Raw genomic sequence first — 25,096 nt, forward strand, 5'->3', positions numbered from 1 at the left:
ATGAAAACACCAAACTCAAACATACATTTAACAGGATATATTTTTAAATCATTTCTTCATTAAGGTTTTTAATGCATGTGTACATGAAAATTTATATTAAAAAATTAAAAAGGAAAATCTTGTTTGTTTAGAATAACTCTGAAGTGCACAAATATTGACAAAAGCTAACAGAAAAAAAATAATACAGCTCTGCTTTTTTATTAAGTAGTGTTGCAATTACTTAGAGCTGGCAAATAAACGCAATCCTCTGAGTTTTAGAGATTCTCACAAAAAGGACAACATTTTATTATATACATAGTTCTGATGTGCAAGTATGCAATCAATATGTACACTTACATTCCTAACTGTTTACATCGTTCTAGAGTATTCACAGTAGAATCAAGCTTAAGGTTAGAAATGTGAAAAGGCCATTAACAGTGAAAGAAAAAGAATAAACCAAGATATGCCTTGGGATTTTAAGACATTTTAAACTACTTGTTAATAGATTTTCAGATGACTAAGCTAGAATTTAATTTTGGAGCAGACTAAAAATATAGTTGTTTTTTAAATAAACAGTAATGCGAGTATGCCTGTAAATGGTTCCACAGATGGCAGTATTACCACAAGCGTTACTCATCAGTCTTCTGATTGTTAAGCACTACTACGGACCAGAGCGAGCCTGCTTGCAGAGACACTACTGCAGCCATCCCCACACCTGGGAGTGACTATGTCTGTCAGAGTTTTGCATATTTATATGCATTCCCATGCCTACTTTGCTCCTATAGAAAGAAAACCAGTTTCCTTAACCCGCACTACTTTACGTGGCCATATCCACTGCTCGCTGTTCATAGGAAGTATAAAAGAGAATATAAGCAGCTGAGGACTTCACCGACGACGCTGAGATCTCAGAGACTTCATGGTCATCAAACTTAAACCAGCGCTGTTTTGAAGCATTTTTGCAGTAGGCTGTGTAGTGCCCCCCATCCAGCCCACCATAATGATTCTGTGAACGTAAGAAAAGAATTAGTGGCCTCAAAAGCTGCCATTTCTTCCCTGGTAAGGGAAATAATCTAGAACGTGAGATTCTTTTACTAAATACCAATCAATCTTTTTAGAACACAGCTTAATCTGCAACTGGGTAGGCAGCCTGGAAACCTGGATGAATCACACAGGCTGTGTGACCCTGAGTCATTGCATAAAGTCCAGCTCAATTTCGAAATGTGCCACGGTTACTTACCGACACTGAGAACAGATTGTATCTCTTTAAGGTATTCTTTGGACCAATAACATACTGTGAAAGGTCAAGTGTTTCCAATGGAAAATCTACAGAAGTTTGAAGCTTTTGTTTCCATCTTCCATCATACGAAAATCTAAAGAATTAAAAAGCATCATTAAAAGTTACAAGTTATTCACAAGCTGCTTAAGAATATTAAGCATGTTTGTTTTCCCTTATTTAACCAGGATGTGATCTCAATTAAAGCCCCCAGTTTTGTTAATGTGTTAACAAACACGTTAATAGGTGTTTCTTAGCAAAAATGAAAAGAGGTCACTTGTAAAAGTGCTTCGTGAACTACAGCCTTATAAAACAAGCATCAGATGAAAAGAAAATTCTTGCAACATTACAACTGGAAATACATCCATAATTTTCTGTAATTAAAAGTGGTCAGCTACTGTCCTAGAACAATCACTCTCCACCAAAGCCTGATCACCCTAATTTTCATCCATCACCATTTCCTTACCGTTTCAAGTGCACAAGGAGAACAGGTGGTAATTTCCAAATTTCTATTTTTTTCAAAGAATCCCTTCGAGTTTTGCAATGGCTACAGTAAAACCTATTATTATCAGTAAGCTTTTCCTCTTTGGAGAACAATCTAAGGCATTCCTAAAACAAAACACAAACACAGATTGTGAATGGCAGGTGCTTATGAAAGTGTAGCAAAAATGTTTGTTTCCTATTTGGTTGTTAACCTGCATTAATTATCTGCTTCCTAAATTTCATAAGAATGAGGAAAAGTGAGTTAAATCTCTGTGTGGAAGCAAATTTTACTGCATATATTAATTAGCTGCAAGTCCTTCAAAATATATCGACAGTGTTTTGTTTAAAACCACAAAATACTTATACTATGACCTACAAAAGCAAATCCTATACATGTCTTCTCTGCTACTGCAGCTTCAGTATTTCTATCCTGCTTGTATTTTAAAACTTCTAAGGGATGACCTATTTTTTTAAACTTAAGAGGAATTAAAAATTGTGAAGATTCAGATCTGTTCATGTTTTACATTAATGTAAATTAGATGGGAATTTTGACCAACCCCTTCAACAAGAGGATGAGCAGAAGGAACATCATAACGAAGTGCCAGAGAAGTGTTTTTGCCTCAGGAGCTGTTTCTCTCTGGTTGTACTGTACCTGCAGAGTGCATTTACTGGAGGACGCGAGTGGCAACGACAAATACATGAAAGCCTCAAAGGTTCGGGACTTCTTGTGACATGTGAGACACTGCACGGTGGACTTGAACTGGCCTTGAAAGAGTGCCACAATAATGGATTCATTGAGCTGTTTGTGCTTGTGCCAGGCTAGTTCCGCTGCTCTGAAGTCATCAAGGTGATCATTGTTTTCTTCCTTGTATCTTTTCCTGTTGTCAGCCTGGATAACCGAAGTTTAGATACCACATAAATCAGAAGTCTCATCTATAGGCAAGCATACTATTAAATATTTTCAAGTATATTTAAACATGTCAGCGCAGCCATCCAGTTCTTATCTAGTTAGGTTTCTTCCATGGCTCCCTTCAGTACATTATACTGTTTCATACTAAATTCCTAACTAAATTCTGAATACTTGCATTTCTTTCTATTCAAAGTTGCAGTAACGTAACCTTCTTATAAAATAAGAAGGTGTTTTTAAAATTTATTTCTCTTGATCATCTGACAGATATATAATTTGTTACAAGTGTATTGCTTACTTTATTTAGGTCTTCATGCAAGCCATCCATTAGAAAGAGAAGCAATTCTTGGGAGTCCTGTTGGCTATATCCTGCAAATTGGTCATTAATCTTTCCAATTGTAATTTTGAAGTCTTTTGGACTGATATATTTATACTGTCCTGTCCATAAAGCTTTCATTATTACACCAAACTCTTCAGCCACTTCACCTTTATGCCCCAGGAAATTTGACCTATAAAACAAAGACAAAAAAAATTGTGAGCCCTTCCAATAACTGGTTTTTAGTATTACTGTTTTTAATTCAAGACATTATCCCAATTTCAAAATAATTTATTTAGACTAAGAAAAACTGTCTGTTAGATTGAGCTAAAATTTTTGTCTACATTAGCATTGTAATTTGATTCCATATTCAAGATATAAGGTACAGCTGTTTTCAGCTTGTTTTGTAAACTGCTATTTAAATACAGAGATTGGTTTTAGGAGACATTAGTACGCTTGTATTTATGAATGTGGCGACCACAGTTTAATTACAACTGTCCAGTAAAACCTATTTAGTGACACACATGAATTTTGAAAATGTTAGGGCTCCTAAAAGGTACCATTTCTCTTCTGCTTAAAAAAAAACAACCAACCCCCCTTGCCTCCACTAAGTGATCTTTTTGAATTGGCAAATATAAAGGCAGATAAGAGATTGTTACCTGTTAATATCATCCTGATACAAGTTTCTGTTAAAGTAGTCAGCCAGGTGAGGTGCATTGCACAGACACTGTAATATGGAATTCATATAGCAAGTGTTCCCAAGGTTACGGAGTCCTGTGAGAGCTGGTCCCGATCCCCCAAACACAGGATTAAGATTCCGAATCTGTGATGCAGAGAGTCTTGAAATCTCTGCTTTAGTGTAACAGATGGGTCTGTAAGGAAGAAATTGGTTTTTAGGAGTCTCAGACTTGACAAGGCTGTGCACATAAACCAAGACACCCCCTCTCCTCCCCCCCCACCCCCAGGCAGTGAACTATCCTTGCATGAGATGTCACCAAATGCAATAATTTAAGATATTCAAAACCAATCAATGCAAGTGAGATATCCATATTCACTGGCCTATAATGAGGCTGAGTTTTAGGCTTCATCAGTTGTGGAATTTGTGGGGGTTCTTTTGCTTTATTTATTTAATTCAGAGATGAAAAGTTAGCTGTTGATTTAATCCAGTTTAAAGTCTCAAAACTTTGCATTTCACAAGCTGTGAGAAGACAGGCATTTAGCATGTTAACACAAATACCACAACTTAAAAAGCAACTGTTGTCCAATTACATGGACTGTGGCCTCTGAAATTCCTTTTAATACATCAATTACATTGATTCTCCAAAGATAACTGCCATAATGAAATATTTAGCAATGAAATTTCATTCTATCTCTCTGGCATCCTTTCAAATTAACTAGAAAATATTAATGAATTTTGGTTGGTTAAACAGAAAGAAGTCCTATGTGCCATCATATTGCATGAGTTGTGATATAACTTATAGAACATACTTATTGTCACGATTGACTGCAGGAGTTACAGGAATTCTTTTCTTCTCTTCCTCCTGAATGGCTTGGGTTATATCTGGGGAAGAGTAGGAGCGCTTCAGTTTGGAGTGTTCTCTCTCTCGTTCAACAGTCACCTGTGGCTTGGGTTTATGAGTTGGAGGGGTTGATGGAGGAGTAGATGAAGGAGCCATTTCTGGTGGATACATATGAACAGTATTTGTTGGCGAGTGATAGTAACGAAAGGTTCCAGTGATTGGATCCAGAAACTTGGGGAAAAAAAACAAATAGTTTCAAAACCAAGTAAAAATCCTTCATTAACTTACTTACCTACTTATAAATTACTGTAAGAACAGTGCATGAGATTTTCAGACATTGGGATGTTAACAGTCATGACTGGCCTCAACATTTAATAGATTAGATTTACTGGAAGGGAGCACTTTCACCAAAATGTCTATTAATGGCTTCATACCAGGAACAGCAGATGAATTCTCCTAGTTTCATTACAAATAATAATAAAATTCAGAAAGTAACCATGTGGAAGTTGAAGAGGAGTGAAAAATAAACAAGTTCTAACTTAGAAATAAGACATAATTGAAATGCAGGACAAAACTGCACAAGGCAACTTGATTTTAGTATCAGAAGAGGAGTTACCTTTGCCCAACCTGCAGGCAGCCCTGGGATTATCCTTCCCATTTCTTCACTTCGTGCTCTCATTAATGGCTCCCGCTGAGACTAATAAACAAAGAGAAGTGTAAGGTACATACAGTTACCTAAACAGAGCAACAGGCTGCCTGTGACTTCCCTATGGAGTTACATGATTCAGTGCAAACCATAAGAAATTCCTTGATTATAGCTGGAAATACAGTTTATTATAACAGTAATTTAGTACTACTCTTTTCTATCACTCAATCTAAACAAAACCCATTTGTTGACAGTCAGTATTACAAAGGTCTCAAAATTAAATTTCTTCCCTAAAGAATTAGGAAATATTAGGGATATGTGCTTTTGTTAAACACACAAGGATGAGCTTTCCTGCCTCTCAAAGCGTGCGAAGGAATGTGCATGAGATGATGAACGCGCGTAAAATGCTTGTTAATGCCATCAGAAACAGTTCAAGACTTCTAATGAAAGCTTCAAATATTTTTTCAGACAAATATGACAAATGGAAAAAGCAAACAGCTATAAACATGGCACAGTCTTAAGATGATGACTTTAAAAATTGAAATGAGGTGGAATTTAACACAATCATAAAGCATCTGTGCTTGATTATTTTGGCTACATACAATACATTTGTATTTACTTTAAGTTTTTCAGTATCTTGTTCAGAATCCTCTCTAAGGGGTCCTGGCTTTTGAGCTCCACTGTCTGGTTGTCCTTTAACCCCAGTTTGCTGTAAAAGATTTTGAGAGAAGGCTTCAATTTTCATCTAGCATGTCAGTAAAGAATGCTGATAAAGCAGAGTTATACTTTCTTTTTTGGCTGTTAAATGCATGTGTCACAAAGAAGTGGTTAAAATAGGTCTTTTTTATTCTTCCTACTCTATACTATAAGCAATTGACTGGAATAGTTTTTGTAGCTGAATGTTGTATTACAGTTTCAAGAGCACAGAAATAAAATACAGAAGTTCCACCTACACTACTTTCCCCCTGAAAGTTGTTTATATATTTCAGACTTTTTTCACTTTGACTCCTCACTGTGGCAAAACCTCTCCATGAAAAAAAGGCAAACTGTGAAGTCAACGTGAATTTATCATAGGCAGTCATTTTGGGATTATGTGAAGTTGCTCTGTCAGTCAAAAGCTCATGAATGACTGTGCTAATGTTGCCCACAGGAAGATTTGTTTTGGCTTCCTTGTGCATTTGGAGTAAACAAGCATGAGAGTTTGATCAAATAACGACTGCAATTGCAAAAGCAGAGAAAAAGATCCTAATGCATGTTCTCGAGAAATGGTTTTAAAGACGTGTTCTATTGTTAAGTCAGCTTCACAAATGGCTCCTGTTTCATGATCAGATGACTTCTACATTCTGAGAAATTTTGCAATTTTTTTCAAGAATGGGGAAAGAAGAAACTGTGACACAACCCCCCAGAGATTTGGAAGTGGATTGTTCTCAGCAAAAATACTAGATTAGGGTGTTCCTTTGCTTCCTGTGCCAGGAAATAAAATCCCGTTCTGTCAGCATTTATACAGCTGGGGGCACTAAAGTGCTTGTTATGACAACACCATTCTGTCTCTAACAGTGTAATATACAGTACTGGACTGGTACAAGAGAGGGTTGCAGCCTATGAACCATCATCCCTTCTAGTTCCATGCCAGTGGGAAGTTTTATTGTCCAATGGGGATTTCATGCTGCCCACCTACCAGCAAGAAACAAGGCTGTCTTGGTAAAAAAAACCCCAAATCTATTTGTGTCTTGGTTTTAACTCTCTCCTCTACTTTTATGTAAAAATGGTCTAAATAAACTTCAAATTATGTATTTCAAATTTCTAGATTGATACTAAACTATTCAGGATGATTTGAGTGCATAACTACTCCACATTTGATGAAGATTTTCTTTTTCACTAACCTTGCCTGAAACAAAGGTCTGAGATGCATCACCCAGTGCCCGTCTCGGCGTTTCTGGTGTTCGAGTTCCTTTTTCTCTTTCTTCCATGGATATTTTGTCCATCTCAATCCTTTTTGCACCAATGTTTTCGGGTTCATTTTTATTTTGCTTTTTTGCTTCAACTGCTTCTCTGCGTGCTCTTTCTTGTTCCTTCTCCTCCTGTTCTCTTTTTATTTGTTCATCCCTCTCCTTCTGTTCTCTGTCCTCTTTGGATTGCTGTAGCTTTTCTCTGTGTTCCTTTTCTTTCTGTTCTTCTTTTGCTTTCTGCTCCTGACGTTCTTTCTCTTTTTGTTCTTGTTCTTCCTTTTCTCTCTTGAGCCTCTCTTTCTGTTCTTCTTGCTGCCTCTCCCGGAGTTCTTTGTCCCGCCTGTTTTTCTCTAACAAAGCAGCAGTTTCTGCGTGTACCTGACTTTTTTCTTCTTCTGTCAGAACACTCTTCACGTCCCGTACCGGCTTTGTGGAGCGGTCTGGAACCACTCGTCCATTCTCAACAGGCTGGATGTCACTGACTGTACCTGGAGCTTTTGGTCTGGTATCATCAGAGATTTTTAGTGAAGGCTTTTTAGTACGATCCACCTGTAACACAGGTGCAGAACACAAAGTGTAGAACAACAGTTCACTACAGCTACTGCTGCTCTGTTTGCTAAGGTTTTCCTAAGTGAGATTTGTTGACTTCTGCCAAAGAGAGTGATCTTTCAATTTCGTTAAATCTGATCTTGTTAGAAGAATTAGCAAATCACTTAACTTCCAGATGTGAGATAATCAATGAGATCATCACAAGCCCTACAGAACCATAAGGACACCATTTAGCACTGATTACCACAACTCTTTGTTTTCAAGCTTTCAAAGGTGAACATTCTAAGGCAATCAGGCAGCCTAATTTGGGCTTGGCTCTCTCAATCATGTGACAGAGCATGTGCTTAAGGCACATCTGCTTGATGGGAAGGGGTATTTAAGAATGGCTTATACTCAGAACTAGGACGGCAAGTTGTTTTTGATGCTGAAGTGAATGTTCTGATGGACTATAAACTCATCTGGTTCAGGTAAGAACAGAAATAATGTCTTTAAATTTTAAAGTTTAGGGTCTCCTGGCTGAAATCTGTATTTAAGGCTGCATCCAGAAGGGTGAAAGTCAACAGCTTTTAGCCTTCTCTCCTGAGGAACACATTATTTTAGTATAAGAACTCTACAAAAGTGTCTTTAGAAAGTTTTATTCATGCCAAAGGAAGAAACAAATCTCTGTACTTTCACTACTGGGCCAAGGGTGACAAACCACCTAAATATTTTGTTATTTGAAGGAAGATACATTTGCTAGAAAGCAGATCTTTGGAATAGCCAAGGTAAACCACGGCCTAACTGCACTCCCTGTATTTCATCCCATGTGTTTTGAGTATAAAAGTTTGCTTATAGACTTTCTGAATTAATGATCAGCTGGTGACCTTCTATTTCTCAGGTGCTCATATAAAAATATTCATGAAAAGTTCTGCAATTCTGTTAAGTATATTTAGTTCATAGAGTTCTGGAGATCAGTTCCCATGGCTTCACAGACCACCAATAGTCTCTGTATGAATATACTTGTGTACAAGGCTTGAACAAATGTATTGAGTATGTTTGCTTGTGGATTTAGAGTTCTGCGGGTGTCTAATAGATTTACTATATATTAACTCTGAAAAAAAAGGAACACAACTTACCTCAGGGATACTTCTTGTAATTGATACTGGATTAACTACCAATGAACTGTCAGATTTTGGAACAGCAGCATCTTGTATGTTTGATCTGTTAAGTGATTTTAGTCTCTCTTCCAAATGATCTCCTGCTTCTTCATTTTCAATTGCTTCTGTTGGGGATGGCTTTACAGCAGCAACAGGGGGAACAGAAGTTGGCTCTTCCAGAGATGGATATGTAAAATCCACTGCAGGAGAGGAGAGAGGAAGGAAGCTTAAAAGAGCTCTTAAAGCTCTTTTAACACAAAAGCAAAATAAACACCCAAGTTCCAACCCAAAATTTAGTTTTTAGCCAGAACAAGGCTCTCCCAAAAGCATCTGAAAGAATTAAAGCTACATCCAGTAATTACAAAAGCTTGGTGGGGTGTCATCCTTTTTACTTACAAGAAACAGTCACTGCTTCACTCCTGCCATGCTGGGGTGGAGTTACTCTAGCATTTGTTGTATACTGGGGAAAACAAAGGAGCCAATTTTCATAACCTCCTTCTAGAATTAAAGGTTCATTCTGCAGTATAGTTTTGCTTTCCCACTGTACGGAAAAAAAGTTTGAAATTAATTGATTTAAAAATAGAAAGGAAACTTTTACAGCTTGATAGTGCGGTTGAAATTTCTGTGTCTAGTCATTAAATTGAGAGGTTATTTTTGAGATTTTTAAGTAAGAATTAAAGAGGCTGCAAAAACAGGGATCCTCTCTGTGTTTGGAGAATGTTCAACACAGGTTCCTGGCTCTATTTAAAAGAGGGTGTGAACATTTTCAGTACAGAAAGAACCACTTATTGCTACTTCACATAACAATCCATGCAGAAAAATATTTTTATTATATTTGCTTCAGTTTCTTATCTGGTAATTTTGCTGAGTGATTCGTGCTTTAGAAAGCAGAACTTTCTGAAAACCCCTTGAGAGTTCAGGCTCCAGACTGCCCTCCTCCTGAGGGCCTCCCCAGGATTAGAACACAAACAAGGCACAGAGGGCTCAGAGAATATTCTGTAAAGCAATAAACACAGAGAACTCCCTGAACTATCTCTGAACTCCAGTCTTGAATGTTTAGGTAACAGAAAGATGTGTGATCTTTCACAAGAGCCACCTCTATAGAGAAGAGGGACAACACAGCCAAAGCTAGAGTTTGACTTGAAACTGTTGGGCATTTGCTTACTATAGAGTCTATAAATTTCCTGCACTGAAGCAGCTCAAATTTAAATTCATGCTTATCTAAAAGTTATATTCAATAATGCAGAAAAGTTAACCACGCTCAAAATATTTCTAGAGCCTCCCTCACTCTGCTGTTAACCTATTTAACAAAAGATGCTGTCCTCTACTAGAGCACGAGCACGGGAATGGGAAACTTCAGACTACACTTCTGCTATCGAAATAAGCAGGCCTTGAAAACTGAACCAAGAAGCTTGACTGAAGTGTCATTAAGGTTTCCACACAGTTTGTAAACACAGGTGCTTTAAGACCTTCAGATTTATTGAGATGATTAGTGTAAACCATGAAACTTGCCAACCTTAAACAGCGCATCTTTCAGGCTCTGAAGAGTTGTTCCTAATTTTAAGTCTTCAGCAGAACTAAACCAGTCCAGCAGTATAACATAATGAAACTGTCCTCTCCTCTTCCATGGATCTCTAGAGTCCTCTGGGAGTCTAGCTTCAATCCAATTAGCAGTAACTCTGAAATGTATTAACATGCATTTAAAAACAAATGTACAAGTAACGTTTTATCCAGCAACATATAATGCATACGTGTTTATGTGCCTGGATAAAATAAATATGCTTTATCTCAAAGTCAGTATGTGCAAGAACAGAGCTCTCCAGATACATCTTACCCACTGGTATACAGCAGGGACTCTGAAACTAAATGTACAAGCTCTAAAAGCACATATTTTTTTTTTAAATTAAATATTTCATTATCATTTAACATTATGTCATACCCAGGACTGATAGCTTCTTCTGGGACACTGATAGACCTTGGAATACAGGATTCCTGATAATCCTTCAGTCTTCGAGCATCCATTATAAGCAATTCAATATTTTTGTCCGACATCATTGCAAACAGTTTCTCAGGTGTGACTGCTCCTTGAAATAGAGAAGCACATAGATATAAGAAGCTACATTATAAATGGAGACAGCTATGATATCTGACTGGTGCAATCAAGACTGCAAACAGATGAAATAGAATTAAAAAGTCCCACAAAGTCACAGAGGTGAGACATTATAGAATAAACTGATTGGACTTTTTGCTCCTACTGCTGTAGTGATTAGCACCTGATCTGCTAAATTAGACCATACTGAATATTTCAGTGATAAACCAATTTAAATTTTTGTGGTCTCACTTAAATCCAGCTATACAGGCAAGCATTTGTAAAATATATGCTGCTAACGCTCCTTCTCAGTTAAGAACTCTAGAGAACATTTTCACATATTTATTGCAAGAACAAGAAACAGAAGGTTGTGAGGGGAAAGGAAAATTTCTTATTTAGCAGAGAAACATTTCAGCCTTGCCTAGATTTTTCTTATCAGTTGAGGAGATGTTTTTCTTTCTAACTTGACCACTTCAGAACTAGTTTAACTTTAGTTATTAAACAGTGGAAAAACTAACTACAGCTTTTTAAGTTAATTATAAGTGATGATGGCTGCAATACAGAGCTTAATTAATTTATAATTTGCTATAACTGAAATACAGGATACTAGAATTCCATCAAATTCTGTGAAATAACTTCTTAAAAGAATTGCAACTGCTTAGGTGATTGGTACACAGTCACATGGAGACCTTTTTCACACCTGTGGGAGCACTGCATTTCTTACCACTCAGACTGTCAGACTGATCCTTTCTTTCCAGCGAATGCTTCCTCTCACCATTAATCTGTGTTATAAGGGGAAAAAAAAAGTTTAATCTGTAATACTCAAAACCAACGTGGCCAACAGACACTGACTCTCACAGACCTTGAAGGAAACTGGTGGCTGCTAAGACACAAGAAGGGACCTAGCACAAGTAAGCTGCTTCTGAAGATGTGTTGACAAATGTACTAAAAAGATACCAAGGCTGCTGCTCTGCCTAGAGAGAAAAGAGTTAAAAAGGCAAAGTCTAGGACAGCATCATCTACTAGATGAAATTCATGCAGTATTTGTGGAGAAGTAAGTTTGTTTCCACACTATTCCTGCAAAGTCAACCGTCTCTTAAAAAGCTTATTTAACACCAGTTTATTACCATTACCTAGGGTTTCTTGAACTAGGTAATTCTAGTATAAAATAGACTGAGCTTTCTTGGAAAGACAAATTCTATCTTATGCAAGACTTGGAGGTTGTGGACTCAAATTATTCCAAAAAATGTCAAAGAAGGATTACAGGGAGTGTAAACTAATTACTAAAAAAATCCCCCACCATGATTCTGAACTGGACATAGTTACTAGCAGAGACCAAATGCTAGATTGAAACTATACATTTAGACTGAATTAAAAAGTTTGTAAACATCTTCAGTTACCCTTTGGCTTTTTCCTTTGGAATCCACAGCACTTTCTGAGGAGTTTTTGGCTGAACTCTTTCCATCATCCTTTGGTTCTTGCTTTTTCTGCAGCTCTTGTCTGTCCCTCTCTTCAAGTTTTTTCCGAACTTCAGCTTCCTCATATCTATTGAAAAAAAGAAAAAAGTCTTTTTTTCAATATTGTGTTATTGACTAACCTTGGATTATTAACATCAGAATCATTAAGTCCTGAGGAAGAAACTAAAAAAAAAGTATTTGAAGTTTTAAAAAAGTTAAAGTATTGTCAGTTTTTGTATTCCAACAACCCTCATTTTCCTGTATGACTGTGCGATCTTATTTTTTCCACTTTTTGAGTTGGTTTTCTTATTCTGAAATCCTGTTTTGAGACCTATTTCATAGCCACTGCATGTAAAGCTACTTTTTTCTCCAAATCTGGGGTCATTCTTAGCTTTGGTATCACTGAATGTTTTTCATTTCCCACAGGAAAGGGTAAGTACTGGTGATTTACAGGGAAACTTCAATATATTACAATAGTCATCCCGGGTATTTTATTTTGGTTTGCATTGGAGCCAGTTAGGAGTAAGTTAGCTCAGTTATCTAAATGTCCTTCTCCCAAGAAGTCAGATCAGAACTTATTATGTGCCTGGTGCTTGTTTCAAACACTGGACCTACAGGGAAGCCAATGCAAGAATTGTGTACACTTGTGAGTTTTGATGGACCTGAGTCCTACTGTCCTTCTCATAAAGCCTCAGACCTGACAATTAACCTCCCAGCCTCTTGCTGTTGGAAGGACAATCATGGTATTGTAAGCCAGTGACCTCCAAACTGCAGTTTTTAGATCACCCACTGGAGGTTTGTACAGTCACATCACTGTTAAGTAGCACTTGCTTATATTTAATACAACTGAGAAGTTTAAGGGTTACTAGGGTTCCATAAAACAAAAAAGAATGTTTTGAACTAATGATTTTGATTACTCAACCAAGCAGTGAAATGTGAACACTGAACTGTGTTGACAATTGCTTGTTTGAATCAGATGTTGCCTCATCAGAGTTAAAGTAACAATGACAATACAGCTGTATTTCATATCAAAAAGTACTGTGTTAATAAACTAGATCATTAAATCAAATTCTGCCTCCAAGTCTACTTCACTAATTGGCCACTAACAGGAAGGAAGCAGCAAGTCTGTAATTTTATCTTTTAAACAGGCTTCTTAATTTGGGACAGGCATCATAAGTTAGAATAGAGCATTTTGTTCCCACTTGGAGTTAATGACACTAAAGCATATTTCATATTTTAGTTTAATTTGGTCAGTATGGAATATTTGCCCATCAATTTACCCTTTTATACCTCTGAAGCACATAGTAGGTCATTCATGCAGGTATTCCTGCTCCTATACAAGTGGTGTTTCAGCAGCTCCACTTCCAGTTAACAATTAACATTGAAACTATTTGCTGGCCTACTGCCTGGGGAAGAAATTATACAAATAACTTCCCTGAAACCACTTCTGTAGTTACATAGGAGTCATGTTTCATTTCTATTCCCTTTAAATATTTATACATTTTACCCAGAGTAGTTGAAAGTTATTGTGTCAACTTCAAAACTCTTTTCCTTTCATAAAAAGCCAAAAGTCACTAAACAAGTCTCTAAATTTTGGGTTTCTGTAAGTCTATCAGTGTTTACTCTTACAGTGAATTCATAGCTCTGTTGAATTGTAAGACTCAATTAAAAACAAAGAAAATCTAAAAATTGTTTCATATACAGTATCCTGAGACATCTTTGCAAAGTCCCTCTTCATATAGGTGTAACTACACTCTTATTGTTCACTTTAACTAACTTTATAGATTAAGCACTTGGAAGGGCATAAAATGCTTTCACAAGAGTATTTGGGAAGGGCAGGGTGGGACATGAGACACAGGAAGGGAAATGTGTCCAGCTGCAGAGAGAAAGTTAAAAGGGCAAGAAAGAGTTGCTAAGCGTGCAAGAAGCAGCCAAGGCTGGAAGCAACACACACTGCACTAAATATCATCTAAAGACAGACTCTATCTTATAACTTCTTACCAACACCACTTTGTGGCTTATGGCACAAAGATGTAACTTGACAGCTGTTAATCAGGTACCCAAAAGTCCATTAGCATCAACTCAGTTACATACTGGCAAAACCATGTATTGCATATACTGGCTGCACATAGCAGAGAAAAGGTAAACTATAACCACACTAGGAGGACTTTTTAACATATCTAATTATTAGGAACATTTACTAATAGATTTGGTTTTCAGATGACCTTATGTTTAAGGAGAAAATCACTCTTGATCATCTCTAGTGTATGTATCATTTAGATCATATGGTTTCTTTTTATTAGTCAATAAACAAAATTAGAAGACAATGTCAACAAATCATAACTGCCAGGAATTAGGAGATAATGTACAATGTGACAAATTTATTGGAGGGTGTAACAGTGAAAATTATTTCTAATAACAGACTTCTGGGGATAAACAGTTCTATGGTCTCAAGAGTTTCAGCTATCTATGGTCTACTCAAGTGCAATTGCTTACTACTAAATAGCATGAAAAACTGAAATTGCACATGTACAGGCTTCTGGTGTAAGGAACAACATCTTATCTATCAACTGTATTCACGTACCTGAGTTTAAGGCTGTCTGACAGTCTTTCAGCTTCTTCAACAGCTTTTTTTAAATTTGTAGGTCCCAGAATTGAATGAAAATAATCCTAAAATTACAAGCATCACATTGCATATTAATAGTACAGCTTAAGAATGCCTACTTCTGTGCATATTAAGAGTCATCAATATACAGAGAATTGGTATTATAATGATATTAATACCAACAAAAGGAACTGGTTTGAATCAAAGTATTTTCCTCTCAAACATGAGTTTGTAAGTAAAATTGTTTGAATGGGAAAGATGACAGGAACACCTTTCCATGAAAAAATATTCACAGATCTGACAATTTATATACTGTATGTATTAAAAGCAAACTGTAAAAAAAAAATTAACAACAGACTTGTCAAAAACAGGAAGGAAGGAATAGTGTCATAACTGAGGCAGTTACTTAATACCAGTGTGATCCTTTGAATGTGCATTAGTGTAACTCTCTGTACTTCTCATACTTTTACCAATGCAGAGGAGGTCAGAAAGCTTTTATACCTGTTGCTGCTTAAAATCAGGTCTTTTTTTAATAAAGTTATAAACAGTCACATATTTCATATATAGGATGTAAGCTTTTTCTTCATCTCGGTCCAATCTGCTTTCTTCCGCTGCCTTGAAAATCTTAAGGGCACTCTGCACATAACTGAAACCAAAGAAGAGGATAAAGGACATGATTGTTGACTTTACAGCCTCTGCTCATATATTAAGCATTTGATTTTACCATCTTAATATAAGGTTTTCATTAAACATGAATTACAATCATGTTCCTCCAAATGAAGTTTATTTTTGTTAGCTTGTTTACTAGCCTTATTTAAAGACTTCCATAATTAAAAAGCATACTGGGATAAGGAAAAAAGTACTGTTCCCTTCTAAGAATAACTTTTTTTTTTATAGGGGAAACCAATTCATAGTAAGATAAAATGAAATCAATTATCTAAAAATGCTAGAGGCAAAGCATTTTCTATTCACACATTTGCTGAAGTTTTTATAATTTTTAAGAATTTGCGTTTATGTAGCCTTTCCTCCAAGTATGTGAATCTTCATGGGCATCATGCTTTGTCCAAGCTATGTTTTGGCAGTATGTCAAGTGACCTCCTGAAAGCAGTAGGTACTCCAATGTAACAGCTGACATCCATACATAAGACTATCAAAGATTTTAAAGCTAACAGAAATACTTGAGGAAACTCAGATCCACAACAAATTTGTTCTGAAACCACTAATACTTTTAATATCAGTTCAAAATCAAGTATAACATATATACCTCTTTGTACTTGTCTTTTCAGGTTTTATTTCTGTCTTCTTGTTGAGATCTTTCAATGAAGTACAAAGATACAGCTCCTTAGGTACAGATGCCACAGCAGGCATGTTGTTACTTATGTCCCTTCTAGGATGGTACCGCTTCTTAGAAGTCTCTAACAATATTTTTCTGGAGGGGGAAAAGAGGTAGGAAGAGCCTAATTATATTCCAGTGACTTTTAATACACTTATAGAGTTACCTGTGTGCATTTATTACCTAACCTATCTTACTTTATGTGAGCTAGCACTAGATGCCAACAGAGTGGCTGAACACTTAACAGTATAAATTAATCCTCCCAAAGTGACAGAATTGTTTGAAACCATTCTAGGTAATTTATCAAGGATGTCCAGCAATATGCTGCTAACTGAAGAATAAAAAATAATAAGTAAAGAAATGCTGACTTAAGAATGTTGAAAAATCATTGTATCAAGCAAAGTTATTCTACTGAAATGCCAGTAAGTATACTATAAAAACTTAGCTGACTTCTCTGTACTTTGCAAATACACACCAGCCCCTTGGAAAAGTGACTTCTAACGTCTTGGTAAGAGTAAGCTGAGAAAAGCAAGATTGCTACAGGTAAAGTCAACTTGAAACTTCTTGGTCTTCAACTCCTTGGTGCTGTTGTCTTTGTGCTTTCATTTGAAAGTGCTCTCCAGGTAGCCATGAAATAGTTAAGCAGAGCTTGGCTAGAAGGGACTATTACATCATCCCATCTGACACAGAGAAGTCCATTAAGTCTCCTGCAGATAGTCTATCTAAAACTCTTTTCATCTAATACACAGGAAGCTATTTTAGCCCTTGGAGGTGGTGGGGGAGGAACTGAGCTCCCTCACATGTAAGTGGTGAGACATTAAGATGTGAGCAACACTGAAGAAACTATGGGGAACTCCTTAGAAGAAAGGTGCTCAAATGATCCCAACAAATCAATTACTTCCTAGCAGAGAAAAAACACATGGCTTTTGAGAAGATGAAGGTAGAGCATTTCCCTTTCACCCTCAAGGTGATGATCAGCATGACAAGTGTGACTAAAGCCACCATCAGCCAGTGACCTCAGAGTGAAGTTTCACCCCACTGAATCGATCTGTAGCTGACTGCCACCAAATGAGGTGATCCCAATTTCCCTCCCTCTTTCTCATGCTGGTCTGGTGCTGCTCCAACCTCTTATTGAGCCAATTCAGCTTGCTGAAGAGGCAGAAAGGCTACACAGCTTGTGCAAGGACAGCAGTTGGCATGTGCAGTCAAGAATGAGAAGCCAAGCTGGCAATGGGATCCCTTCCCATGGCACAGAGCTGTTATACACCTTGAAGCATCAGTGCACACAGTATTACTGGGTTAACTGTTGTTGGTCTAGGAACTGGTTATCAAATAACTATACTAAGTTAACCCAAACCTTTGGTAAGTACATGTTGGAAATAAATGCAAAAATAAGATAAAGATAAATGGCTAATGATGGTTCTTTGGTTTAAGGTCTGGCATGCCAAGGTCAGACTAAGCAATATCTAGCAAGACAACGTACTGCTTGAACATAGATGCTGTACTTGCTAATTTCCAATTACGTAGCAACTTTTCAAAACTGAAAAACTTGTCAAAAATCCTCCCTAGGAGACTGATTTCCAGATAATTCTATAAAGTAAATAATAAATCCTCAAATACTACCTTTAATACATAAAATGAAAAATATATACCATACCTACTTATCTTAAAACACTGTCTTTCCTATATAAGGTGTCTTATGTCCACCTTTAACTTTCAGGGTTTTCAACACTTAGGTGCTGAAAACAAGGCAGATGATTCATTAGGAGAACTGTATTCAGCAGAAACAAAACACAGACACACTCTGCCCCAAAGAGGAGGACCTTTCCACTGTAAAAGCCTCTTAGCCTAAAACAATGTTTTACATCTTCATAGCTTATAAAGAAAGGCTTCACTCTTACTAAGATTTTAGCATTGCTTGTCTAATCCTCCTGTCAGAGCATGTCTTTACCTGGTTTTTTTTTCTCCTTGGAACTGTAAATAGACTTTTCCTTTGAAGCTTTAAGTCCTTTCCAAATATATCTTCAATGTTTGCTCTGTTATGTAACCAGTATTTTCTTAATCTTAAGTGGCAGCATTTGGTTGTGTTCTGACAGAATATTGTAAGTAAATATGTAGTCCAAAAAGATATGAATATAACACTAGTGTGATGTGTGCGTATGAGCAAAAAAAGCCCCAAGGCTATGTGGAAGATGAACCATTTAATGATCTCAGTAAATTCTCAAGTGTTGCTGACACACTTGGAAAAGGGCAGCTCTTCTGGAGCCTCATCTATACAAGTGTAGAACTAATGAATAAAAGCCAACTCTGAGCTTTGGCCTGAAACAAAAAGGGCTTTTCCATTTTTTTCCTATGGTTACGAAGTTATTACTGCAGGTCTTTAAGTTGCCAGGCAAGTTCAATGCTGAACTTTTATTTCCTGATTTAAAGAAATTTCTATACCTTTTTTCAAAACATGAGCTTCTAACCACGGTATCTGATGAATGCGGTATTACTCTTTGAACTCCCACAGCACCATAATTCACACAATATGCTGCAGTAAAATGAGTAAGAACGGATAAAGAATATCATTTTCTAAATTTTTTTGAAAATCAAATTCTCAACAGCCTACTTAATGGAATTACATACAATGTATGTTGGAAATGGATAGATTTCACCTGCGGTTTCTAATTCATTCTTCTATACAGAACCTTAACTTTGGAACTGTAACTAACATTTTCAAGTTTATGCATCAAAAATCCCCTAACTTGATTTTGAATACTAAAGACTGATGACTAGTTGCCAGCTGACTGCTCAGTCTTAGCTTATAAGGATCCTTAAAACTTCTTCAGCTTCTATGAAATTTCAAGATGTGCTTTACCTTAATTTTTCCTTATACTCAAATGAACAAGTTTTTTTTTCCTTCATCTTTGAGCAGGCTTTGGGAAGACTACGATTTCAGAATCCAAATCACCTCCTTCATAGATAAATATTACCATCTGATTTTAAACACAAGTTTTGCAGATATTCAATTCCTAACTGGCCTAGTCTCAGTAGGGGAATCCGGCAAAACAAGTGGCACAAATAAAACAGTCTAGGAGTAGTCAATGTCCATGAGGGAAATGCACTGAGATAGACCAGCTACTGCAGGTTATGGACAAGGCCTGTAGTTGTTTCCTCTAGGGGAGCTGCAATAAACTGCAGTCTTACCAGAATCCCATCCACTTTATCAGGATAAAATCCCACTGCTCCAGCCTATATTGCCTAGATTATGCTCACTTTTGTGGAGCATTCCATTTCCCTCCACGCTTAGAATCACTATATGAATACAATGGCAACACTGAGGCATGAATGAACCCTTCCAATTACATCTATGGTCTTTCATACATCTCTAAAGAAGAGAGATATCTTCTTTCTCAGTAAGAAAAGAAAACTGGATCACAAAACCATGAAAACAGATTGAATTGAAATTGAATTGAAACCATTGAAAATAGATTGAATAAGCTGTAATAGCTAAAGCTATGATTAGTCAACCCTGTGATGAAGAAGAAACAACCTATTTCAGGCTTGTCAACTCTTCTTAAAAATTAAGGTCAAACTCAAGACTTGGAATCTTTTCCACCCCCAGCTGAAGTATTACCTCAGGCTCCTTTGTCATACTTAGGAGTGCTGAAAACAAGGCTAATATCCCAAAAATATGAGGGAAGTCACGCTTGAATGATTATGGGCATTTGACATACTTGGAATGGATAGTTTTACCCTGACAGGGAAACATACCTGTTGGTAACAGGTTTTTCAACATCTAATTATCATGCCAGTTTTACTAAGGATATGAGTAAGCTTTAAGTGGAATGACACTGTAGCAGTTGCAAGCAGCACACACTAACACACTCTGAAATACACTGACATGATAAGTACTGTGCATCACCAATTCAGGTATGTAATAAAGTATTATTCACATATTTTTTGTCTCTGACAAATAAGCAAAATGAGTAAATGAGAAACGGGTTTCTCATGAGAATTAAGTTCCTCAACTCTCTTGGAATTACATTTTACTATCTGCATTTGGTACACAAGAGTTGGCTTTGTTAAGATTATCAGTGTTAGTCTAGAGATAGAGAATTTTAAGGTGATTGACCTACAAAACCCACCAGCATATTTAGCTCTGGGAGGCCTCTAGCTCTCTTCCAGGCTCTGGTACTGTTAATACTACAGGCCCTGGTTCTTGTAACCTAATGTGCATAGGCTGATTATAACCATTAGGGCTTCTAATAGCAAGCCCATTATGCTCACGCAGGGTAGCCAAACTTTCCCCATTGTGCTGGTCACCACCAGGCACAGGGCAGCAACACAGCACGGGTCTGTCTCTGCCCGTGGAGGTGCTCAAACCTGCCCCGCCAGGCCTGGGAACGACTCTCTCCGCAGTGAGAAAACCGTTTGACAGCTCCTTCATCCAACAATTTACCTGACACCGAGGTGGGGGGGGAAGATACTACAAAGTTTCTTTTAAAAAAATATGCTGAATTTTCTGCAGGAAGTTTAAAAGTTACTCAATCTATGCAAGAACACAAATAGCTCCACTTCTTATTTAGATAAACGAACATCTGCAAGGAGTACGCAAGCAGCAGAGGTGATAAGAAGCAGGGGAGGTCGCAGAGAGGCAGAGAACTCCCCCAAGTTTATAACCGGGCGGTCAATACCGCTGCGGCGGCCCGGGGCCGTGGCAGTCTCCATGACACCGCAGGAGTGCAGCACTCTGGGAAGCGCCGCTTCCCTGCCATCTTCCTCCGGCCGCTCCCGGGCTCCGCGGCGGCTCCCCGGCCCCACTCACTCGCCAACCCGGCCGGGCTCAGGCCGGGGTATTGCGGACCGCCCAAGGTCACACCGCCGGCCCCGGGCCGGGCCAGGCCCGATCCCCCCGCGCGGCCCGAAGCGGGTCCCCGCCCGCCGCAGCCCCTCGAGGGCCGCCCCCCCGGCACGGGGGGCTGGGCCCGGGGCTCCCCCCGAGGGCGCCCGCCCCTCCCGCCGCTGCCCCGCAGGCCCCGCGCCCCGCCTGCCCGGCCGCGCACTCACCGCCGCGGGGACTCGCTGCCTCCGCCCGCCGGCCCGGGGCAGGCCCATGTCCGAGCGCGGCTGCCGAGGAGACGCTACGCGGCCATGGCTGCTGGGGCGGAACTCGGCGGCGACCGTCCCTCCCTCCTTCCCTCCCTGCCTCCGTCCCTCCCTGCCGGGCCCCCGCTCCCCGCGGGGGCGGGACTCTCACGGCCCTATCCGTGCCACGGGGCTGGGCTCGGGCCGCGGCGGGGGCCTGGCCGCTGTCCTGAGGGAGCTGCGGGGCGCGGCCGCGCTGGGTCGGGTGGGGACACGGACCCACAGCCGCCGTGGAGCTGCGGGGGTGGCGGTGGAGCGAGGAGGGGAGGGACAGGCGGGTCACCTCGGCCCAACGCCACCCGCCTGCCCCGGAGAGCGCGGGGTTCCCTGCCGTGCCCCGCCAGCCCTCGGGAGATTTGTTACCGAGGCCAAGCCACTACGAGGGGGCTCTGGGTCTGTCACATTCTGTGAGGCGTCCAGTCTTTGTATGGGCTGTTAAACTGGCCCACTGCTGCACTTTGCGATCAGGTGTGGGAAGGAAAGTCACCTCTCCTTATAAAAATATCCTGTTTTTTTGTCTAGAGAAAACTGGATTGACAGGGGACATCGTGAGTTTAGATCTCGGTTTTTGCTGTGACTGTTTTCTGTGCACCCTGTGATGTTATTACAAGCGTCATACCTCAGGGATGGCAGGTACGTGCTGACACACCGGTATAGCCATGCTGGGAGAAAGGAGGTGAGAGGCAGGTCATGCCATCGAGATCTTACACAAACAGAAAGATACTCTGTGCTGCCACAGTCCTGGCCTGCCCCCGAACTGTGTCAGTAGGAGGGGGAGGTTCAGTTACTCAAACCTACTGATCCATTTTGCCAATGGAAATGTCTCGTGAACTGAAGCAGTCTCCTTCAGCCTCTTTACAAAACAGGGAGGTTATGAAGCCAAATGAGAAAGCTGCCTGCCTCCATGTAGCCTTCCAAAATACTACCAATTCATTGCCCAGAAGGCTGAATTGTATCACAGCACTTAGTGGTACAGTAACGTTGGTTGGTACTGGGCACAGGAGAGGCTCAAGCAATATCCCCCATCTCTAATTTGCAGTGTGTGTAAGTGAGCAGGCATGTGAAAGGTTGTGGGAGAAATGAGAACAGGTCTATGTCGTTCATGCTGTGCAATTAGAGGGGTTAATACCAAAGTTTATATACTCCAACAACATTAAGCTGAACTGAATAATATTAATAATATCATGCTCTTCTAAGTGCCTTTTTCAGACCTGATCTATGTGTTTTAACCAGGATGGGTCATGCCAGAAAGTTACAATAGGATGAAAGGAGTAAGTCCACTACTGTCAGAGCTTGGGATCTAAGTCTCCAAATTAATGTTGTTTATCATACTTGCTGCTCTCCAAACTGGAGTCAGAGAGTTCCTTTTATTGTTTGTCTTATATGAAGAAATTGTGTCATAAAATCTTTGGTCTTACTTGTATGGGCAAACCCCAGCCATTTATCGAAAGGTGTTGGGGAGGACCTGCCTGTGCACTTGGCTTTACCCCGCTCCAGAACTTGTTAAAACGTGTTAATATGTCAGCTGCATTATAGCATGCTGTGGTTGCCCTGGGTTAGAACACATTTTCCTATCAGTAGGTATGTTCTTGTGTAGCAGTACTGAACAAATAAATAAAAGAATTTTAAACAGTAGAAATCAGTGTGCTTTTTAATAGAATGTATTAGATTATTTAGCTAACAAAAAACATTACTGTTTTCTAAAGCGGAGTAAAATAGAGGAGTAGAAACCAGGTCTTTTACAGATATAAAATGTGTTCCCACTTGCCTATACCAGACATCCAATGTCTCTCTCTTACATGTACTTTTGGTGAATCCTGTAAAAAAAATAGACATGATTATTATAATATTATTATATCATAATAATGAAAACTGATATGCAGTGCTAATGGACTAACTGCAGGCTGCATTCTTCACCTCTATGAAAGACGGTCATTAATACGGAAAGTTTGACTTTCCCATAGCACTGCAGCCAACACCACCAAGTGTTCCTGTTTGTTGGCACACGCCTGTGAGCACATTGTAACATTTTCTGTATCTACTGCTGCTGTATAAATGAAAAGCCGTAACAGGACAAGCTAAATGCTTGTTGAAAGACACAGACACTTGCCAACAACGAAAAAGAGATGTGCTGGAGGCTGGATTTAAGTTCTATGCCCTGGTGACAAGCAGCAGCCCAGAGGTGTTTGGATTTGTTCTCTGTTGCCGCCTTCTGGCTGAGCAGGCCCAGAAAAACCAGCAGACAAAAATTCCTGCCTGTAGCCCAACTCAAATCACAGGTATTGCAGCACCAGAGTGGGCCCTGCCAGCCAGGGGGATGTGAGCCCCACATTGTGCTCACCCTGGAGGGGTGCTCTGCCATGGGAATTCCATGGGAAATATAGCCTGCTCTCTTGAACTCAACGGGGCTATTCCAGCAGTGACTCCAGGAGCCGGTTCTGGGATATTTGTGAGGCAATTGTTGCTCCCTGGAATATGGTTATTTGCATTTTGTCCAAAGCTGAGTTAGGTAGGTCAAAAGCAGAAAATAATGGTTCAGTGCACAGTGTTGCTGCAAATAGTCTTCTGATTATCTAGAAGGTATTATGATCTCCAAACCAAGAGTGGAATTTTGTCGTTGGTATGTTTTCCTGAAAGATGTAGATTATGAGATTCACACTTCACAGGGGTAGCAGATTTATGACTCGGAATAGTTTTGGGGACAATGTGAGCGTGATCATTTTGCATTGTTGAAACAAAACTGAGAGAAACGTTTCAGGAGCTGGGCTGTCAGGTCCAGTGCCAGCCTGGGACTGAAGGCCAGAGACCTCTGACAGAGCAACAAGGTCTTAGAATCATTTTGGAGCTCTCATTCTATCAAATCCTATCTCTATGATCCCAAAGCTTCCCCTGTACTTGGCCACACCTTGAGTGCTCCTTAATTCAAGAAAGACATTAAGGTGCTGGAGTGAGTTCAAAGAAGGGCAACAGAGCTGGTGAACGATCTGGAGTGGTTAAGGGAGCTGAGGTATTTATCCTGGAGAAAAGGAGATTCGGGGGAGACCTCATCACTCTCTACAACTCCCTGACAGGAGGGTGTAGCCAGATGGGGGTCCAGCTCCTCTCTCAGGCAACAATGATAGGACTAGAGGATAGTCTTAAGCTGCACCCCAGGAGGTTTAGGTTGGACATTAGGAAAAATTTCTTCACAGAAAGGGTAACTAAACATTGGAATGGGCTGCCCAGGGAGGTGGTGGAGTCACCATCCCTGGAGGTGTTTAAGACTGGACATGACAGTGCCATGGTCTGCTTGACAAGGTGGTGTTCAGTCATAGGTTGGACTCAATGACCTCAGAGGTCTTTTCCAACCGAGTTGATTCTGTGATTCTATGTAAAGCCCTGCCCAGGGCAGGCAAGGCAGCGAAGCTGGTTCTCAGATAGGACACCCTCGCCTGGGATAAGAATTAGAGCCCTAGCAGCCGTGAGGAGGGAAGCGCAACCCTCGCCGCCCCGTGGCACAGGGGAGCCCAGGATGGCTACCCCTGTCCTCATTCCTCGAGCTGCCTCTCGGGAGGCCGCCCCCGTCCCGCCGCCCGCTCGGGGCCGGCCCTGCCCCCGCCGGGCGGGCGGCGGGACGGAACATGGCGGGGCCCCTCCAGCCCGCGCTTCCCCGCCTTTCCCCGCGGCGCCGCGCATGCGCGGTGCGCGGCGGCGAGGCCGTATCCCTCCGCGCGCCCCTTCTCCC

At 39.8% G+C, this 25,096-nt stretch overlaps 2 protein-coding genes across 7 annotated transcripts; one reads left to right on the top strand and one right to left on the bottom strand.

Moving 5' to 3' along the window:
- Positions 1-22: 22 nt before the first annotated feature.
- USP8 (ubiquitin specific peptidase 8) lies at positions 23-21,403 on the bottom strand. 5 transcript variants are annotated; one of them, XM_027688174.1, is made up of 20 exons: positions 21,295-21,403; positions 16,174-16,338; positions 15,411-15,555; positions 14,889-14,974; positions 12,248-12,392; positions 11,572-11,629; positions 10,698-10,842; positions 10,275-10,437; positions 9,155-9,299; positions 8,738-8,958; positions 7,008-7,622; positions 5,744-5,833; positions 5,095-5,175; positions 4,447-4,709; positions 3,618-3,830; positions 2,941-3,151; positions 2,388-2,624; positions 1,719-1,861; positions 1,217-1,349; positions 23-982 (listed from the first exon to the last, which is right to left on the bottom strand). In XM_027688174.1, the coding sequence occupies exons 2-20, from the start codon at positions 16,275-16,277 to the stop codon at positions 797-799; spliced, it is 3,384 nt and encodes a 1,127-aa protein (XP_027543975.1). In that variant the 5' UTR covers positions 16,278-16,338; positions 21,295-21,403; the 3' UTR covers positions 23-796. The 5 variants fall into 5 exon arrangements, with proteins under 5 accessions (XP_027543975.1, XP_027543976.1, XP_027543979.1 ...); XM_027688175.1 differs by lacking the exon at positions 21,295-21,403 and adding an exon at positions 21,053-21,070; XM_027688178.1 differs by lacking the exon at positions 21,295-21,403 and adding an exon at positions 20,922-20,938.
- LOC113969898 (translation initiation factor IF-2-like) lies at positions 21,322-22,381 on the top strand. Of its 2 annotated transcripts, none has more exons than XM_027688188.1 (2): positions 21,322-21,797; positions 21,895-22,381. In XM_027688188.1, coding segments are annotated over exons 1-2 (459 nt in total). In that variant the 5' UTR covers positions 21,322-21,340; the 3' UTR covers positions 21,897-22,381. The 2 variants fall into 2 exon arrangements, with proteins under 2 accessions (XP_027543989.1, XP_027543990.1); XM_027688189.1 differs by having other exon boundaries at positions 21,360-21,779.
- The last annotated feature ends 2,715 nt before the right edge of the window (positions 22,382-25,096 follow it).

This window comes from Neopelma chrysocephalum, unplaced genomic scaffold (genome assembly GCF_003984885.1).
Source record: "Neopelma chrysocephalum unplaced genomic scaffold, ASM398488v2 Primary Assembly neopelma1_75, whole genome shotgun sequence".
Classification (NCBI taxonomy): domain Eukaryota; kingdom Metazoa; phylum Chordata; class Aves; order Passeriformes; family Pipridae; genus Neopelma; species Neopelma chrysocephalum.

Bases quoted from the DNA above. Each gene is read 5' to 3' on its own strand.
- USP8 (XM_027688174.1), bottom strand. From the start codon at position 16,277: ATGCCTGCTGTGGCATCTGTACCTAAGGAGCTGTATCTTTGTACTTCA. The intron at 5,834-7,007 runs GTTAGTGAAAAA...AATCTTTTACAG, and splicing joins AGACCTTTGTTTCAGGCAAG to CAAACTGGGGTTAAAGGACA. The intron at 983-1,216 runs GTAAGTAACCGT...TTACGTTCACAG, and splicing joins ACAATCTGTTCTCAGTGTCG to AATCATTATGGTGGGCTGGA.
- LOC113969898 (XM_027688188.1), top strand. From the start codon at position 21,341: ATGTCCGAGCGCGGCTGCCGAGGAGACGCTACGCGGCCATGGCTGCTG.